At 38.9% G+C, this 21,115-nt stretch overlaps 1 protein-coding gene across 1 annotated transcript in view; it reads left to right on the plus strand.

The window, feature by feature from the left end:
* Positions 1–21,115, plus strand: part of CPS1 (carbamoyl-phosphate synthase 1) — a 117,164-nt gene that overhangs the window by 77,332 nt on the left and 18,717 nt on the right. Inside the window, exons 22-30 of the mRNA XM_008526069.2 lie at positions 538–679; positions 2,011–2,076; positions 2,539–2,602; positions 4,317–4,498; positions 11,019–11,213; positions 11,631–11,698; positions 13,128–13,203; positions 17,586–17,663; positions 20,132–20,239. Coding sequence (XP_008524291.1) covers positions 538–679; positions 2,011–2,076; positions 2,539–2,602; positions 4,317–4,498; positions 11,019–11,213; positions 11,631–11,698; positions 13,128–13,203; positions 17,586–17,663; positions 20,132–20,239 — 979 coding nt within the window. The remainder of the gene's footprint in view (positions 1–537; positions 680–2,010; positions 2,077–2,538; positions 2,603–4,316; positions 4,499–11,018; positions 11,214–11,630; positions 11,699–13,127; positions 13,204–17,585; positions 17,664–20,131; positions 20,240–21,115) is intronic.

Here is a 21,115-nt window from a genome sequence, read left to right on the forward strand (position 1 = left end):
TAGTAACAGGGATGTCCCTGATTATTTTCAAAAGAGCAAATTCATGAGGACAGTAGATGCAGAAGCCATTTTTCAGGAAATAAGGGAAGAGGGTGCATAGGATGTGAAAGTAGGAAACCACAGGTTTGAGAAGGCCAGCGTTGCAAATAGTAGACTTCATACAGGCTAGAAGATTTAGTAGGTTATTTGTGCTTTTTAAAAAGATACGAGATCTATGGGGCTGGCCTGGTGGTGCAGCGGTTAAGTTCACACGCTCTGCTTTGGGGCCCAGGATTTGCCGGTTTGGATCCCAGGTGTGGACGGACATACATACTGCTTATCAAGCCATGCTGTGGCAGGTGTCCCACATATAAAATAGACGAAGATGGGCACAGCTATTAGCTCAGGGCTAATCTTCCTCAAGAGAAAAAAAAGAAAGGAGATCTAAACATGTTGCAGGTGGAAAATAAGGAGCCTTTGGTGTTATTGAAATTGAATAATTCACTTCTTTTTATTGCGTTTGGTCCAAACTTAAAGCTCTTTTTCATTAAATCCTAGTGAGTCCATTACAGAAGAAACCCTGAAAAAGGCAAAGGAAATTGGATTCTCAGACAAGCAGATTTCAAAATGCCTCGGGCTGACTGAGGCCCAGACAAGGGAGCTGAGGTTAAAGAAAAACATCCACCCTTGGGTTAAACAGGTAAAGGAGTTTCCCTTTCTTCCCAGGATTCCTTGAGTGAAATGTAGGCACCAACTCATAGAACCATTGTCAATAAAAGGAGAGGTGGGACTCCAAAGTGACTCCACTTGTCCAATTAATGCCCGTGATGTCACCAATTTAATTCAGCGCGGGATTGATTTGTGCTTAAAAGGGAAAGGATGAAAGGGCACTGGGTTGTAAAGGTAAGAGGGACTACATGATTTTCTCAGCCTAAATGAAAAAAAAAAAATCAAAATGACCTCTCCTCTCCTTTTTGACCCGTGTGCTAATATATCTGTAGTAAGAGAAGTCCTTAGTGTAACAGAAGAACTTAAAATACCATCGCATGGTGGCTGACCCTCTTGAAAAGAGTAGTTATCTCTTTTAGCACTAACTTTTTACAGGGTAATACTTTATTTTAAGTGCCCCATCATTATGGTTCATTTAGTATTCATTGTGATAGGGTTGGGCATAATGAGCTCATCTAGTATTCACGACAATCACACAAGAACTTTCCTAGGTGTACCATTGCGATTTTTTTTTTTTTTGGCCTTTAGTAGAAGAGATATCTTGGCTTGAAGTACCACCAGCTGGTTTTTGTCCTTTAAAATCATTGACTTTTCCCTGTGTGCTCAGGGGCACATGCATACTCTTAGGTCTCAGGCTTGACGTTGAATATTTTCTATTCAGCAATTATTATCTTTCTTCCTTTGCACCTGCCTTACACTTGCTTGCCCTGTCGGCCCCAAATTCTTGCTCACTAAGCTGAGCTCCTGGCCCTTGAGAGCTGAATTGATTTACTTTTTCCAAATATGTTCAGTGAGATCTCATCCCCTTCCTCTCTTCCCCAAGCTTTATGATATTCCTGTCATCCCATTGCCCAGTGCCATAGGGAACTTAAACCTGTGCGTTAATTTGCAAACCAAAGACATCCTTATATATAGGTCATTTTGCTCTGGTTTTAGATTTTATATGCAGCTGCTTTAGACAGCTGTCTGGGTAAGTTTTTCTGGTAACCAGTTGACTATCTGACTACTGGTCATGTTCGTGACAGGTGCTATTGTAGTGATCCAGCGATACTTTGGGGTGTGTATTGTCATTTATTGCTCAAGTGATAACTAGATTGTATCATTGTTTTATCCCCCTCTTATTTTCAGAATTGGAAACCAATTGGATTGTACATATGTTTTTATTGTCTTTATATTGGACAGTAACAGGCATTGTTAAAAGAATACGAATGCAGCACACACACAAAAAACTACAGTCATTCTTGAAAATAATTATAACAAAGGGAGTAAAATCCCTATTTCTTTATTTGTTTTCTCTTGCAGATTGATACACTGGCTGCAGAATACCCATCAGTCACAAACTACCTCTATGTTACCTACAATGGTCAGGTAGGAACTGCCAAACTGCTGAATGCAGAAAGCTCTACATTTAGGAAATGATCCACCTGGAGGGATACATGTTTTTTGTGTCTTTGGTTATCTAGTAATCTTGGTAATAAAAATGACATCCTGTGGGTCAGATGTGATGATGTATTTCTGTACTCAGTCCTCTAAGAATTGCTTTAAGATGATGAAATTAAAGTGAAAAGGTGATAAGGTCAATAGTTACATGATCACACAATTATGCTGTATTCTCATGACTATTTAACTAAAAAATATTGAACTTGTATTTTTATGAATAAGTAGAGGTTACATAACACTTTATACTTGTAGATTCCCAGAGACTAAGAGAGGATGCATGTCAATGAGAGAAAGAATGAGAAAGACACACTCAAAATCAGGACACATAGTTTAATTAGAGGGAAGAATAACATACTAATTTCCACATCTTCTGTCCTTCCCTCCCCCCAGGAGCATGACATCAATTTTGATGACCACGGAATGATGGTGCTTGGCTGCGGTCCATATCACATTGGTAAAGTGATAACATATTTACATAGGACTTTTCCTACATGTTAATTCCATTATTCCAAGAACTATGTAAAGTAGATGCTGTTATAATAAATATTTTGCAAATTAGGAACCTGAGGTTCAGAGAGATGAAGCCCAAACTTATACAGCTGTTAGGTGGTAGAAGTGGTACTCAAATGCGGGTCTCAACTACAGATTCCCTCTCCTTTCATTTCATCATGTCACCCCTTTATCATTTGTATCTTCATGAACTAAACTGAGCCTCTCACTGGGGTTGGGCAATGAATTACACTTTGACTTTTTCTCTTCTAGCATAGCTGTTCACAAAGATCTGTATTGGCTCAAGAACATTATACATCAGCCAGAAATTACATTTTTGAATACAGTCTCTGGCCTAACATATGACTTCTGTTCATATCGAATGCAAGGAGCTTTTCTCATTGGTGCATGGGCAGGACATTATGATTTAATTAAAATATTCTCACCAGAAATTGGTACATTTCCCCCTGGCCACTTAAAAGTAGATATTTAATAGTGAATTAAGATCTATTACAGTTACAAAGTGTATATTTAAATAGACAATGATATTTTTCAACAGGTGTTTTTAACATTTAGTCTCTGCAAGGTATTCTAATATGGAAATGATGAAATATATGATTTAAATGTATATAGTCTTACTCTGTTACTTTAAGCATAGTTTATTTTAGTTTTTACAATTAACTGAGTGTTTCAGGATATGCTAGTTGACCAATCTTTGGTCAGATTTTGAAGTAAGCCGAAAGTGTTTATACCTTTCCCACCTGAGTTATCTTATGGCTAATTGGTCTGAAGACCTTCATTAGGTCTTACCCTTCTCTAGAATTTTCTTCCTTCTTCTTCAAGTTTTATTTAATTTATGTAACAATCTTCATTACTTTAGGGCCCAGGGAAGACTAACTAGCCTAGCTGACAATCAAGTGCGTACTTAATTGGTAATGAGAATTAGCATGCTGCTATATTTGGATAACTTCTGACAAGAATTTTTAGGAGACAATGTCAATGCAAAGAATTAGTACAAATCTCAGAACTTTCAGTTCTATGACATCCCAGTAGAGGTGATATTTTGAGGCATTTAGGCCATTATTATACTTCAAATTGCTTCCTAGAAGGTCACTCACTCTGCATGGGGTGGCCTTGCCAAGCTTAAAAGGAAATGCTTGAAAAGGACCAGACTTTTCAATCAATCAAGACATGTCAGAGCTGCAAGGCACCTCAGGATGGATCACTGGGTTTAGCCTTCAGACAGCAGGATGAGTGGAAGGGCTGAAACCAGAACTCAAGTATTCTGGTGACTGCCTTAACTACTTTCACGTACTGAGGTCCATGTGTTCGCTTTGAGTTTCTTTTCAGTAAGTGAGAGTTATCTTTTTTTTTGAATCATTACAGTGATCTCCCATTAACTTTTAGGTTGTGAAGGCTTCACATGTGGAGATTACCTATTGCAGAGCGTAGCATATAACAAGCCGACATGTCCTTGTTGTTTAATTAGTCCCTGTTTTTCCTACTCTTAATATAGTGTGCATAATAGATCTAAAATTTATATTTTGGAGTTTTAAAAATTGAGCTGAAAGCACGTTAGCTTCCTTAGCTTGGATTGACTGGCGATCTATTTCTGCTTTTCTTTGTGATGTAACTCCATGCTTCTCTTACCCCTTTCCCCAATCTCGCTGTCTCTGCAGGCAGCAGTGTGGAATTTGATTGGTGTGCTGTCTCCAGTATCCGCACACTGCGTCAACTTGGCAAGAAGACGGTGGTGGTGAATTGCAACCCTGAGACTGTGAGCACAGACTTCGATGAGTGTGACAAACTGTACTTTGAAGAGTTGTCTTTGGAGAGAATCCTAGACATCTACCATCAGGAGGTAAAAAAAGGCAAAGAAAAAAAGAAGAAAAATATATACCATGCACACTTTACATAGGTGTATTCATGTATGTAGATTTATATTGTAGTTCCCTTTTGAAGAATGAGCTGCCAGTGTCTTCCATTGTCTAATTTTGTAGTGAAACTCTAAAAAATTTACCCTAACCTTAGATTCTTGAAGCCCCAGGACAGAGTGATTATTTTCCATATAAAATTCATTTTTCTCTCTAAGATTTCCAGCTAGACTGAAAACTCTTCTTGGTAACATGTACCAGACTTATCAACTAGTAGAAGACAACCCCAATAAATATTTTGCAGAATGATTTAATTGGTCATCTAGACATACAAGGAGTAGCCTCTCTAGTTCATGTGCTGTTGCGGTTCAATGATGAGTAGTTCCCAGAGGAGAGAAGTCAGTTGTTCATAAAGGACTGGTTAATCCTTTGTGCTATCAGATGAAGCCATCAGTCTTCAATTTAACATGGATGAGTCCATTCTGAATGATTTGGTACCTTTATAGCCTTCTCTCACCCTTGCTCTTCTACCTCCGCTCCAATATTATCGAGTATATGTTCACTGTGGGTCATATCATCATAGGTTACTTAAGTCTGTAGAACAAGTTAAATTATCTTACAATTAAAGAAATAACTACTGGAAAACTCCAGCGTAATGTACAGTAGTTGTGCCTTTTGATGTCATTACAGCTAATTCCTTACCACGGAGAATCATTGCGATGTGTAAAGTATGGTCACTTAGAAAAAAAGATACTGAATTAGAGCCTCAATACTTAAATTCTAGTTTTAACTTGGGAACTCATTGACTTGTGCTAATTGCTTAAGTTCTCTGTGCTTCTTTTTTTATGTTAATGAATCATGTGATTGTAAAAGTGTGCTCCATGCAGGTACTGTGAAGGTACATGAGACTCGTGGTTGAAATCACGTTTTAAAGTATAAAGAACAGTGCTGGAACAACGTGATGATGTTGTTATTGTAAAGAAGAATAGACAAGTTTAGGATAGATGTATCATTGTAGTTGTCTATTTTGGCCTGGCCTACCGATATTTTAATATAATGACATTAAATCACTAGGTAGAATATACACAATTTTTAGTTCTCTCTCTGACATTTTTTTAATGATTCCTTAATATTCGTTTCAGATATGTAGGTTAGCATCAAAACAAATGCATTCTACAAATGTTACTTGAGTACCTTTTAAATACCATCTTCAGCAGGATAGAGAGCTATAAAACCAGGTCTCTACCTTCAAGACATTAAAATAAAACTGGGACTTCAGATATAAATATGTGAAAAATTGCATAATTGATTAAAAAATATTAACAGTCATTACAAGCAATAGCAGCAGGCACTTACACACAATTAACTAGTTCCACATGAAATACTTTAAGGAAAGATTAAAAACTTCTATGACTGCCTTTGAATGAATTACACATAGATATTAATGAGTCCTTTTATTATAACTGAATTCAGGATGGTAGAGGGAAATAAACCGGCTTCTTTGAAGCTAAGTGGCATTTAAAGTATAGTGATACTATATGTTTTAAATGTTATGTTGGAGAATGTAAGAACAATCTTCCACTGCTGTGTCAGGAAATGTTCCATATCATGCACACATGTCATACATACATGCACACGTGTATGTGTCTCTTTTGTGAGGTTGTTATCACGTGTGTCTGTGTGTCTCTTTTGTGAGGTTGTTATCACATTTGTGTGTGTGTATCTCCTATGTGAGGTTGTTATCACATTTGTGTGTGTGTCTCCTTTGTGAGGTTGTTATCATGTGTGTGTGTGTGTCTCTTGTGTGAGGTTATCATGTGTGTGTGTGTCTCTTCTGTGAGGTTGTTATCACACGTGTGTGTGTCTCTTTTGTGAGGTTGCTATGTGTCTCCTCACAGCAGGCGCCCAGGCTCCCCCGTCTCTCATGACAGGTGCGCCTTGACCTTCAGGAGACTACCCTAACTGACCTTGGGTACCCAAGTGGTGCTGAAGGCACTGAGGCACTCAGCCGTAAGTTGTAGAAAATTGGAAGCATGTCTAAACTCATTCAAAAGCGCACATTTGAGTCGCTTAACAGGGCAATCATCTTTCCCACCGATACGTAGCTACATGGGATGATAGAAAGTATGATGGGTCTCCTGGTCCGGGTCTCTTGGTCTAGTCCAGGACCAAGGCTGTTTCCATGGCATCATGGAAGCACCTCTGAGGAACATATTCAGGGGAAGTCAGAAAAATAAAATGCCCTGTGAGGAAAGCAGGCTGCTTTGGAAGATCTTGATCAGAGGTTGAATGAGAGGGGAAGGTAGGAGTGCTGAAATCTTCTCCCGACTTGTTCTTATTTCTTTAATAGAAATGTTATAGTAATGTATTCCTTTGGCTGCAGACATTTTTTAATACTTTATGAAGATTGACCCTTTAAACTTAATCACAATTTACTTTTTTGTGATTGTGTTCATGGGTTCTGCTCCTGGAGAAGAGACTTGCATATTTATTTATTTATTTACTTATTTTTGATGTGTGAGTGTGGGGCAGGGTCAAGAAAGGGAGACATTGGTGTCTGCCATCTTCAAGGCTTTGATAGATGATATTTCGCTAGTTCACAGTTTTGCTTAGGACACTGCTTGTAAGAGAAAAGATGTTCTCAAATTAGTTTGAGGTATGTGAGTTGAAAATTATTACATTGTGTATAGAAGTTGCAACCTTGTGCTTCTCTTTTATTAGATCTCTTATTAGATCTATTTCTGGGGATGAGTTACCCAATAATCTTTATAGGCTACAACAATGAATAAGAATCACACAGATCCATTCTTAACTTTACATTTCTCCTTTCTTCTTTTGGAGACTCATGGTTTGAAAAGTTATGTAAACAAACTACATTTGTTTTCTTCTACATCCAAGCCACATTTAGGACCTGTTTCTCGATTCTTTTTGTATTTATTCATTAAGAAACAGATTGAGTCTAAAAATACCAGACCACGTGTCTGACACCTTTGATGTCCCTGTCTGGTTTGAGTCCTGCTTAAATAATTTTTCTTGCTTTGCAATGAATATTTAATTGGATAATATCCCATAAAAGTATACTCTGATGAATTATTTAAGTATTCTATTTTTAAAACCTAGTATTTTGCGTATATATAGACAATGGTACCTCCACAACACACCTTGAATGAAATGAGTGAAGGAGTGACAGACATTAATTAGTGAAGGGTAAAAAACAATTGGTAATTCTTGACTCTAAACTAGAATTGGGGCTCATCCCTAGCATTTGGTTTAACGTTAATTAAAAATAATCCTGCGCTGGCCCAGTAGTGTAGTGATTAAGTTCACGTGCTCCGCTTTGGCACCCAGGGTTCACAGGTTCAGATCCCAGGCGTGGACCTAGCACTGCTTGTCAAGCCACACTGTGGGAGCATCCCACATAAAATAGAGGAAGATGGGCACAGATGTTAGCTCAGCAACAATCTTCCTCAAGCTAAAAGAGGAGGATTGGCCACAGATGTTAGCTCAGGGCCAATCTTCCTCACACACACAAAAAGAATAAAATAATAATCCTAAGGTTCTGCCTAAAGTGTAAAATATGTTTTACTAAAATGTGAACTACTAAAATGTAAAACATGGTGATTATCACTGGCAGATATATAAACAGCGGAGTTTTGTAAAATGGAGAGAAAACATAAAATTCCAAAAATCAGGGTCATTTTTTAATGAAGTTAGCTGCCATCCCACATGGTAGAACTAGAAGGACCTGCAACTGGAATATACAACTATGTACTGGGGGGCTTTGGGGAGAAGAAGAAAAAAAAAAAGATTGGCAACAGATGTTAGCTCAGGGCCAATCTTTAAAACAAAACAAAACAGGAAGCTAAGCTGGGTAAAAAGGATACAAACTAGTCTAGGTAAGATGAGTGGAACTTTGGGAGCCTAATGGAATTATTCTAGGCCTAATGATTTTAGAAATCTGTGAAACAATATCTGAATTTTAGAATACTGTATTTCAGTAAATTACTTGAAACTATTGAGGAGTAAGTGATTCTGATAATGATGATAATTTTCCTGTGTGGGATCTTGGGTTCCCTTCCCTAATTCCCTACAAGTTCTGGGCTTGGTGTTGGGGCCCATTTAAGATAGAATTCCTCCACAACACTGTCCCTTGTCAACTTCATCCTACGAATATGTTCTCTTTTGTTGGATTCCTTTGCTATATGGGCAAAACCTGCACTACAGTGTCACACCATTTCTCTAAAACATTCATGTGAGTGGGATTTATCTTCCCAATGATGATCTTTATTTCCGGAGGTCAACAATGAGGATAGGGTTTTGCAGTGAAAGTTTTTCTATTTACCGCTTTTCAGAAAGAGTGCTTTAGAAACAGCTCTTCTCATATTCTCTAACATTAACCACCTTTGAAACCAGCCAGAAAAATAATTAGCTTAAGATTCAAAGATTTAGTATATTAGTTAAGCTCTGCTGCTTTACAGAATGTAGAACCGGGTGTAAGTACTGGCTCTGTACTTATGAGATAGGAAATACGGGCACATCGTCTTACCTTCACAGAGCCTCAGTTTCTTTAGCTGTAAAATGGGGAGAGTAATAACTGCCTCAGAGGATGCTATGAAGGTCAAAACAGATTGTCTAGGGTACATAGTAACAGCCTTAATAAATAATAACAATTTATGTTATTATTGAGTTGAAAGTTGTTAATTTCTTGAAGAATAGAAACCAATTTCATAGAGCTATTTTAAAAAGTATTGGTCTATTTGTTATTAAGACTTTTTGTTCAGCTTTAAGCTCCTATTTAGTCCAACTGACTTCAAATTTTGCTCATACGTTGCTACTTCTCCCTTAATTTTAGAAGTTATTTTGAAGTCTTCTTTCATATGAGACTTTTTGTATACACTTAATTGAGGAATTAGTTTTTAAGCCTCTAAAATATTAACACTGCTAGTAAACTAAAAATAATAAGCAAATAAAATATTATTATAGCAAAGAGAATTATTCTTCTTAAAGGTTTGGCAAAAATGTGTATTGAATACAAAAAATGATGATAAAAGTAGCTTAAGTCCATTTATAAATATGCAGAACTGTGGATTATTCTCTTCAATACTGTTTACAATTCATTTAAGCTCTCGAGGCAGGGTGTTTGCTTAGGCAGTAACATCATTTCTCTCAGCAGAGAGAAATTAGCTTCGTCCCTTTTAAGAGTAGTAGTTCAGAATGATTTTGAATAATGATAAAATACATTGGACACATATCTATTACTTCAACAATTCTAATATTCGTTAGTAGGTCATTAAGGCAAATATAAATTATGCCAAGATCAATGGCCTATCAGATATTATATTTTCTGAGATTAGTAATAATGTCTTATTTATACACTTATGATGTATAAGACCTTAAGTGTTTATTATCTTATTTAATTTACAGAGTGGCCTTGTGAAATAGGTGGGTATTATTATCCTAACTTTACAGACAAGAGGACTGAACCTCAGGGAGAGTTTCATGAGGGACACAACATGAAAAGGGGCTTCTAATTTCACATCCAATTCTCCACAATCCTGCACTGGCTCGCCCTCACGCTGTCACCAGTCTCAAGAAAAGTTGAGATTTAGTCATCTCCCAAATAGATGAAGGTTAGAGATCCAGAGACTGCTTGAAGGCAAATAGTAGGAAAATGGAACTAAAATCAGTTACTGGGTACTGTAGACAGGTGCCCAGGAAGCAGTAAAGGAGCGAAGGGGTCAAAATGGGAGGGAGGATTTAGGCTGGACTTTAGTTCAGGTGTGTGAGACTTTAGCGAAGGGAGAGGACAAGCAGAGGAAGAAAACAGCAGCAGGGGAAGGCTGCCTGGTGCAGAAAGTCTGCTAGTGGGAATGCACCTTGTTGGGGACAGTAAGTAGAAGTCTTCTTAGGGCTGAGAGGAGGGATGGGAGATCAGACTAGAAAGTCTTTAGTGCCCTGATGGTAATGAGTTTACACTTTATCCTTGCTGCAACAGGAATCTTTGGAGAACTCTGAGGATAGGAGTAACTTTGTGAAGGGATCTTGTAGGATGATTTATCTGAAAGTGACAGGCGGGAGTGCGGGGGAACAGAAGAGTTGAGTGTTAGAAGGAGAGACCTGCATCCATTTAGGAAATTACAACAGTAGCCCAAGAATGAATTGATTATAGTGGAGAGTACATGATGAAAACATTCATTGTCTTGATTTCCTTTTTCTAATTGCCACAAATGTGAATGTCACACCTTTATGTAGTGTGTGGAAGTCTTACATGGTAATCATGTGTAGTTGCATGGAATCTTACGTAGTTTAGCATGCAAGTGCCTGGAAAGTCAGGACTAAGACCGTTTATCGCTTTGTGGTATAACTTGATATTACCCATTGATGGGAGAAATGATAACATCACGGTCATGTTAAGCATTTTCAGTAATGAAATGAAGACAGTATTAACATAGTTGTTCATTCATGATGAGGTTACTCCATGGCTGATATTGTGGACGTCTTTTCCAGGCATGTGGTGGCTGCATCATATCAGTTGGGGGACAGATTCCCAACAACTTGGCAGTTCCTTTGTACAAGAATGGTGTCAAGATCATGGGCACCAGCCCTCTGCAGATCGACAGGGCTGAGGATCGCTCCATCTTCTCAGCCGTCTTGGATGAACTGAAGGTGGCTCAGGCACCATGGAAAGCTGTTAACAGTTTGGTAAGGAGAGAAACACCTGTCTGTTTTTAATGTTCTCATTTGAAGAGTTGTAACTCAAATGTTAGCTACTACGGATGTTAACTACAGGGCAGATAGCATGCACTATGCTCCGTGAATTTACTTTAAGTTGCTATATTTCCATGATTGCAGTTGAATGCTCATTATAAATTGATAGGAGTATTCTCATTAAGATTCAGACAATGAAAGGAAATTCAAACTATTTTTGAACTAGATTTGATATTTAGAATTAGAAGCTAGACATTTTATGTATTTCAATGTCCAATTTACATTTTAATGGTGTCTTTTGAGAGAAAGAATAAAAAGAGTTGGGTTACTACTTGTTATAATGATCCATTCTGCATTTTTATTGAATCTCTTAAACGATTTATACGTTTTTCTGTCATTTCCATTAATTAGAATGAGGCATTGGAGTTTGCGAAGTCTGTGGGCTACCCCTGCTTGTTGAGACCTTCCTATGTTTTGAGGTAATATGCTGTTTTCCAAAATAATGATTTAAAAATCAGGAGAGAGAGAACTGCATTTTGTAATAGCACTCAGCTTTGATGTGTAGTAATTTGTAAATCCATCAAGATCCCCAAACCAGCATGGCCAGATTGAGAACCTGTGCACGGCCCCTCAGCTTCATGCTCTCCCTTCAGGCTGTGGCAATATGAAGGGACTGCAGTCCTACGTACTAGAAGCATGGCTTAGGGCATCTCCTTGCCAAAATGAGGCAGGATAGTTTTACATTAGAGAAGAGGGTAATTGAAAAAACCAAAACGCAAAAATAAAACAAAACGAACTTGGGGTATCTTTCTCCAGAATCTGTTTTCTAATTACCCAGAAATGATAGCTTATCTTTGACTGCTCTTCAGCTCCTTGTGATGGTGCCTCTGGTTGGAATTTTTGAGATTTTGATTTCACCTTTTTTAAGAGATGAATTGTAGTGGTAAGGGACACGGACGGTGAGGATTTTCTTTTATTATTAAGCTTTGAAACTAAGTTCTATCATCAAAGGAGAAGTTGTGAATTATTGCTTACTCTCCTCAGATGTTGCCACAGGTAAGGTACTACTTCACTGCACGGGAGATAACAAGACAAACACAATTTGCTGTGCACAATTTGAAAGTGTAAATGGGATTTGAGATGGGATCCTTTAAAATAATGAAAAATTTCAAATGAGGTGGAAAACTTTCCTTTTTATTTGAATGACATTTTGTGTAAACCACCGTCTAAGGATACTCCATACTTCTTTGGGGTATTAATGTGAGTTAATTTAACCAACACACAGACATTTGAAGGATGATTGCAGAAAGCAGCATTGACTACTGCTCTTCTTTTCTCATCTGTGCAATCTACATCTTCGTTCCAGTTTCCTACGCTGTGAATTATCAACTTAATTGCCTTAGCCTTTCTGTCTGAAACAGATGAAGAAATTGAAAGCTCTTTACTCAGAAATTTGTAATAGAGTAGAAAAGGGAGAGAAAATACTACTTTTTAAAAGGAAATGGAAAGTAACATTTTTCTTATTTCTTCCCCTGAGCTTATTGCTTTGTCTTTCCTCCCCTCCCATTTCACTTTGAAAATATCAAAATTCAGAGTAAATTGATTTCAGATAGCATTCTTTCTCAAACATTTAGGAATACGTCTCAGGCAGATACTGTACATTATGTTTGCACACGTTACTAAAAAGATGGATTTTTTGTAACCTTGGGTAGCTTTTTGCTGTGTTTGATTGTTCTGTAGATTAAATGGAATAAAGTCTCAACGCAGAAAAAGGCATCTTCTTACTTAGCCTGGACTAGAACTAGAGGTTGCCTGGAACTGTTCTGAGAAGCAATCAAGTCTAACATGCTTTGCTTCTGAAGTTGTAAAAGAAACTGATCTGTTTCTTTTTTCTCCCGCTTTTCCCAGTGGATCTGCCATGAATGTGGTATTCTCTGAGGATGAGATGAAGAAATTCCTAGAGGAAGCCACTAGAGTCTCTCAGGTAGCTTCCAGTTTCCTCCTGGCGACTTTTACCTCTTCTGTTAATTGCTACGCTATTTCATATGTTGTTTTTCCTTCCACACGGTGTTGTTGGGATGTTTTCCCTTTTTTCTTCTACCTGTTAGTCTCCTAAATATGGGATTGAGAAAACACAAATACATTTAATTATATTTAGATCCTTAGGTTTAGTGGAAGAAAAGGAAGACAAGTGCACATTTGAGATTGATAGGATTTTAGAGCCCAGGAGCAAGTCTGGATGAGCATCCTTGTCTGTTTATGATTTCGATGCTGGGCGAGTTATCCCTGGGATTTCCCGCCACAAGGGCTGCCCAGCCGTGCTCTTCGTGAACCAGGGAAGGCTTTCCTGATTTTTAATTCTCACACCTGGAGAGACTGCCTCAATCAAGCCTTAACTTTAATAGTAAATCTCCTCTCTCACCTATTGATTTTTTTTCATTTTGGCACATTCCATTTGTCAGTTAAAAATGTTTATAATTTTGTGGCGACTCAACCATCTTTCTCTACTGCCCCCAGCTTTTACTTTCTCCTTTGGCATTACCTCAGTGTGATCCATTTAAGATTTACCCACTGGAATTATTGATCTGCAGACCTTGTATTGTAGAGGATGAAAGTAATGTTTTCCTTTTAAAAGCTTTCAAAAGTTAGTTGGGGTTAAAAAAAAAAAGAGAGAGAGAGAGAAAGCACAACTCACAGAGAAGAGTTTGATGTTAGGCAAGTGGAATTTGGAGGGAGCTGAAGAGTGAAATCAGAGGCATTTCAAATAGGAATAAGAACATGGATTGTTCCTGCACACATGAAGCTGGACCTCCCTTCTGTGTGGTAGTTGCTCCCCAAAGAAATTTGGTCAGCGGAGCAAGTGGATAAGGATAAAAGGTGAGAAGAGACAAAGAGTGTAGACAAAGAAAACCAAGTGGATTTCGAATTCACTTTTATGTGGAGGTCAGATGGCTGAGGAGGGAAATCTCCAATGGGCTAGTTTTCATCGCTGTGCTCTAGAGGGAGATACAGACTGTCCTCTTTGTCTTATTCCCTGCGGGAGCTCCTGCCATGCTCCCGTTTTGAGAAACTAGCAGCTAAGACCCAGCTGGTCGCATGTGAGTGATGAGGCAGGTGTCCTCTCTTTTCCGCCTGGAACACTGGATCTCGTAGGGCCTCTGCTTGGTGGAATATTTGTAAAGATATTTTTTCTGCTAGCATGTTGATAGAACCGATAGAGGACCAACGTTTCCTAGCAGAGAGGTTCTGATTGAGTATTTTCTGGTTTAAGTCTCCCCATCAAACTACAGCAGAATCTGGGACACTCAATTCAGTGAACCTAGAAGAAAACCAGCCCCATCGTTTGTGTATTCATTCATATTTAGCACCTGCTATATAATGGCTTTGGTCTCAGTGTCAGGAGTTACACTCATAAAGAGATGGATACAGACTCTGCTCTCACAGAGGACTCTCTCTGCCAGGGACATCAGACATCAAATAATTGCAATTAAATATGGATGATGAGCATCACAATGGAGAAAATACAGGATGCCGAGGGAGAGTAGACTAGTATTGGGGTCCAGTCTCTGAAGAAGGGACTTTGAAATTGATTTAAAATAGCTCATTCAGAGTTAATTGGATCAAAGTTTCACATCGTGTGTGTGAGTAGAAGAAAGACCAGCATGTGTAAGGCCTCAAGGTGAGAGAGAGCATGGAGTTTCTAGAAACTGTTAAAGCATCCACTGTATGCTAGGACACCAGACGTGGTGGGGAGTGTTGATTACAATGATGATGGAGAAGTAGAGCAGACAGGGAGCAGATAGAGAGGACCTTGTCCATCATTATAATGCGTTTGGATTTTAGTCATATTTTTTATTTTAAAAAGATCACTCTGCTGTAGTAGAGAGAAGGAATTCTGGGGCAAGACTAAATTCATGGATAGAGGTTAAGGGGCTGTTGCTGTACCTCAGGGTAGAGGTGACAATGTCCTGGGTCAGAGTAATGATCGCAAAGATGGAGAGAAGTGCACGCATTCTAGAAATGTTGAGGATTTGCACTGAAGGGAATAGTGTGAATGGATGGAGGTGGAGAGTGAAAGAGGATAAAAAGTGACTCCTGAGTTTCTACCTTGATGGATGGTGGTACCATTTATTGAAATAAACAACACTGGAGAAGGAGAAATTTTAGAGGGGGAACTAATATATTTAATTTTTGACCTTTTGGATATGAGGTACCTGTGAGGAGTACAAGCAGAGCTGCTTTGAAGGCAGAGGGTTAGACAGATTTGGAATTGAGGATCAAGATCAGAGTTAGAGATAGAGCTGTAAGTATTGATTTGGAAATATATAGCATATCATTTTAATTGAAGCTTTGAGAATGGAAGCAGTCACTGAGGAGAGAGTATAGAGGAAAAGGAACAGTGATGACAGAAAGGAGAGGAATATCGGCCTTTAAGGGCTGAGGAGAGAAGAAAGAACTGTGAAGAGTCTGAGAAAGCATAGGAACCAAAGGAAGAAAGTGTTTTAAGAAGGCCAACAATATATAATGCTGCTGAAAGATTGAAATTTTTAAAGAAATTTCCTTCCTTAACATAGTATGGACTATTTCACACATTTTTTCAATTAGCCGGGATGGTGGACACTGTTTTTCCACACTCAGATCCCTTTACCTGTGGGAGCACCCCTCCCCCAACTCCTGCGATAGCAGATACCTCCCAGCAGCACTTCTCTGGAGAACTATTCTCAGTCAAATGGGAGCCTCGTCAATCAGGAGGCAAGGGCCCTCAACTCACCACCACCCTCAAAACCCTAGTCAAACTTTTGCCTCAAGATGCAACTTATTCTGTACTGCAATTCATGCTCCAGAGCTCCCTATTGGGTAAGGCTGAATCCAGTCTCCACTGAGACCACAGGCTAACTAGATTTTTCCTGCTACCTCATCCTGCTTTTCCAGCTCCCTCAGTAAATCACTCAGGCTGGACTAGAGAAGCTGACCAAGACAGCTGATAAGCTTGATCTTTTTTGAAGTTATACCACTATCATTATAATACAGTATAGAAAAAAAATCCCAACCCCGTGTTGGTAGTTCTTAACACAGCTCTGTCAGGCCTGCCACAGTAATAGCCAATATTTAAGAAAGAGGGAATGGAGTTGGAAAGAAACCTTTTTTTTTTTTTGACTAACAAGCAGTTGTTTGCCCAATAGGCTTTTGAAGAGAAGGAAGTGTGGAAGTTTGCCTTGTGTAATAATAAATTTTAAGAAGAGAGAAGCTTACTTATAGCATAAAACAATGGTTATTTCAAATTTTCTGCAAAATCCAATTCTATTTACAGTGTCCTGTTAAAGAAGATGAGATATACTAAGTTTGACACATGCAGAAGATGATGAACTCCATGATAGTGGCCAAAAGGGGTCACTTTTTCAGAGGAAAAAGATGTCCAGAGAAGGCTTCAGGGAGGAGGTAGCATTTGGGTTAGGCCTTGAAGGATGAGTTGAGATTTGAAAGATGAACCTGAGTTGAGGAAGTGGAGTGAGTATGGGGACAGAGGCATGCGGACAGGTGAAGGCAGGGTCCAGTAAGACAACAGCAGGTGGTACGGGTTGCTGGTGCCCAGGACATGGAGAAGAAGAGACACCTACACCCCAGAGCTCTTCGTTCAAGCTCTTCATTTAGTCTGGAGAGCACAAGTAGTAGTCAGGTTGTGGAGGGCAATCATAACACTGTCATGAAGGAACTGAGTGTGGGAAGCCCCTCAAGTATGATCAGGGGTCTGAAACAGCTGAGAAAGGAAGAGTGTTTTAAGACTAATAAAGAAAAACATTTGATTTTGCAGTTGCAAACATCATCCTCCATGTGGTTTAAGTCATGCCAATTCTAGGGAGAGGATTTGTCTTTGGCCTAATAACACTGAAATGGAATGCTACTCTCCTTCTAAGTTCTTTCACCATTCTCATTTGGAGAACTGACTTAGGAAACCGCATTGCTTGGAAAAGATACATGTAGGAAGAGAGAAAGGACTGGAACTAATAATACATATTTATAGTTAGAGAGAGATTCATGATTCTGGAAACAGAGAAGGAACCCACATTCCACCCACTCCTTAAACCCCTCTTTACTCTAACTCATCCAGAAGTCTCTATGTGAAATTTCTAAACTCACGTTCAATTTGCTGAGGACTAAAAATTGGATAAAGACCTTTTGCCTCACTTTCAGCAGAGAATGGCCTTGTTCTTACAAAACGAATTGGCTAACAAGTTCGTATAGTATGTTTAACATTAAGTTTTTTGCAAGTATTGCCCTGGTATTTACCTAAGGTACATGATTTCCTTGATACTATACACACAATTTCAGCTAAAGTTTCTGACTGTCTGTTTTCCTTGGTGACAGGAACACCCAGTGGTGCTGACAAAGTTTATCGAGGGGGCCCGGGAAGTAGAAATGGATGCTGTTGGCAAAGATGGAAGAGTAAGTATTTTATCCCTGTCTCCCCATCTCCCCCTTCCCAGCAAAAAGTTTTTTTCTTGGCAATTTTGAAAGATAACACAGATTAGGGTTCATGATCTCCACAAAACAGGTTTCTAATAATAGTGGACCAGCTGCTCAAAGAAATTCTCAAATTCACTGACAATTCAGTTGATGTGCCATGGGTGTCATATTTCTTGTGTTTCATACTGTTAGAATTTCTCTTTGATGATATTCACAATTAATTATCATCCTGTACTCATCATTCTCTTTGAATAGATTTTCTCTCTCATTTTCTTTTGTCCGTCGTCTTCCTTTTATGTTTCAAGGGATATTATAAAAACATCTAATACTTTTCTTTCTGAAGTTCCTAATTGAATCCCTAGTTTTTCTTCTCTCTTGATTTCCCACCCTTCCGTTTTTCATTGGGTTAATAAAGGAAAAACTAAACAGAGTAGGGTGGATAAGGATAATAAGATAAAATTGGCTTGCCATATCACATCTTGTATTGCGAATACAATGATTGCCTCCAACTTCAGGGAGAAATAAAAATGTGAAGAACGCTTTCCTTTAGTTTGCTGGTTGTGCTGATAAGGTGTATGCATTTATCCTGAAATACAGGAAGTTATATTTTCGTGAGTCCAGAGCATTTTGTTTACTTTAAGGGAAAGTAAAAAGTTGGCCCTCATCTACTTTCCAGATACTTCAAACATTACTGAAGATGTTAAATCTTCTTTTTTTCTTTTTCTGCCTTCCAGATTAACAGTTTAAAGTAGAGTTGTTTAAAAAAATATGTTTATATGTAGTAACGATGACTTCTTACCACAGAATCATATGATCTTGAATTGAAACATACTTAGAAATAGTTTCAAGCCTTCACTCCCCACAGATGAGAATTTGTTTCACAGCATCCCTGGAACCTGGTCATCTGTTTTCTGTTTAACTCTTTTGGTGATACAGAGCACAAAAAGTTGTAAGATTATATATATTTTTGATTTCGGAGGTGCTTTTTTTTTTTTTTTTTGGACATCTCATATATTCCTCCTCTTGAACTAAGGTGTGCTTCACTAGAATTCTCAGCCTTGACCTCCTGGCCTCCAGGGTTGCAGAGCATAAGTTTAATCTTCCTCCCTTTTCAACACTTTAAGTATTTGAGACTGACGCATAAGATAAGAAGAATGTGATCATACTAACGTGGCAGTGGAAAACGTAAGACTGGCCTAGAGACATCCACATCTTTTCCCGTTGTGTGCTGGGAGAGTCATGCTGGTCTGTTGGCCTGAGCAGGCTCCAGGTTTCCAGGAGGTGCTCTGGCCTAAGCTTCTCTCAGACGTTGACCGTCACCTTTTGGAAATGCTCCACGTTATTCACATGATATTTTAACAGTCACACTCAAAAATGGACATAGCACTTCAGATATATTACAGTTTTTTCAGGGGTCAGTGGACTATTTCCTCCTCATTTCTGGACACTATAAAAAGACTTGAGTGCTTTCTATGCACTAAATATTATGCCAGACACTGTATATATGTTCTCGTTTATCCTTACAAACATTCTGTGAGACAGATAGCATTGTTATTCCCATCTTATCAGAAACCAAGGCTAAGCAGATAAAGTACCTTGCCGAGGTCACAGAGCTCATAAGTGACAGCAGGAGGACTGAGACTCAAATGTCATTCTGCTTTAAGTTCCCTATAAATCTGATAAGCATATCTTCGCTGGAATTTATTTAAGTCTTTTACAGTCACTCAGTTATTCTGCACCACTCTCAACCTTATCATTGCCCGATGACACACATATTATAACATTCAGGTTATGGTGATTGAGACCGTAAACTTTGGATCTTACAGATAAGGTTCAAGTCCCAACTTGGCCACATAGTGGTCACATGTACTTGGGTTATTTATTCTTATATTTTTTCTTACCCTAGTTTGCTTACCTCTAAAAGAGGACAAGAATATTTTCCTCTTGCTTCCCTCTTCTCTCAAATTTCAGTTTAAAGATCTCTTGATCTTTAGATCTCAAGTCTTCTTTCTGGTCCACCTAAGTTATGACATCTTCCTAGCTAGATATTCACCTCTCACATGTTCTTTTCTTTCCCAGTATCTAAAATTTAACCTGGAAGAAAAAGATAAAGATACCCCCAGTGCCTCCCAAATGCTTTAGTTTCCTATCTGTTCTTAAAAGTTGATATAAGTTGGTTTTCTTGTCCTCTTTTCCTATGATTTCTGCCATTTTGATGGATGGAAGAGGGAGGTGGGTTCTCAGCCACTCTTGCTGCCCCTAGTGGCAGCCTGTCCCTGCACAGGAGGCGTAATAAGTCTATGCACACAGTCCTTTCTGCCTGTCATCAGGGACTTTGCAAAGGAACCGGTTAAGGCTTGAGGCATGTGTTAGAATCAAAGGGGTGGGCGAGGCAGTAGCTGTGAAGTAGGTGCCTGATAATCTTTCTAAAATCTTCTTTTGGCCAGGTTATCTCCCATGCCATCTCTGAACATGTGGAAGACGCAGGTGTCCACTCGGGAGATGCTACTCTGATACTGCCCACACAAACCATCAGCCAAGGAGCCATTGAAAAGGTCATCATTTATAAATAAAAGTGGAAGAGGAAAAAGCAAAGTTGAAAATATTTGTTTTAACGAGGTAGCAATGTGGGACATACTCCAGGTCAATTGGATTGTGAGGGACACTTCCTTGCCCTGAGTTGACTGGGTATTTTAAATGCGTTCTCCTTCACTGCTCTTTAGGCCTCGTTAGGTTGGATACTGGTGCAGTGGTTCTCTAGCTTCAGTGTGCATCAGAACCACCTAGGGTGCTTGTTAAAACACAGATTCTGGACTCCTCCCCCGTTTCTGATTTTGTACTTCTCACTGGGACCCCAGAATTTGCATTTTTAGCAAGTCTCCAGGTGATGCTGTTGCTACTGGTCTGGGGACCACATTTGGAGAACTATGCCTGCAGATGATTCTAATGTTTGAGAGCCACTTACAGGTGAGCAGCATATAAAGCAATGTCTTTGAGTTAGAAGCAGGTGTACAGCAGTCATCCAAGAACTTTCTGGAATCGATGGTTTCACTGTCCGCCCCTAACCTCCCCTCACCCCATCACTTTCTCATATGTATCTTTTGACTCCTCTTCTAGAACTATGGCTTTAAAGAGATTCCCAACTATGCTGACTCTGCCTCCATACTCACTATGCACTGCTAGGTGAATTCTTAGTGACTCTCATCTTAGATAACTGTTATATTCCTTTAGTCTTCAGGTATATTAGGTCTGGATTGGCTTTTTTAGTGAGACTTTCCAATAATCCTGCCACCAGAATCTGGGCAGGCCTGTCTGGCTGGCTGTACATTTGGCTGGATTTTGAAAGTCTTCCCTTGTTCTAGAATGTGATGGTAGTGGGATGTTTTGTAATACCAGCAGCATAAAAGAACAACATCCCCAGATTTCAAATG

The sequence above is a fragment of the Equus przewalskii genome, chromosome 5 (assembly GCF_037783145.1).
Source record: "Equus przewalskii isolate Varuska chromosome 5, EquPr2, whole genome shotgun sequence".
Taxonomy (NCBI): domain Eukaryota; kingdom Metazoa; phylum Chordata; class Mammalia; order Perissodactyla; family Equidae; genus Equus; species Equus przewalskii.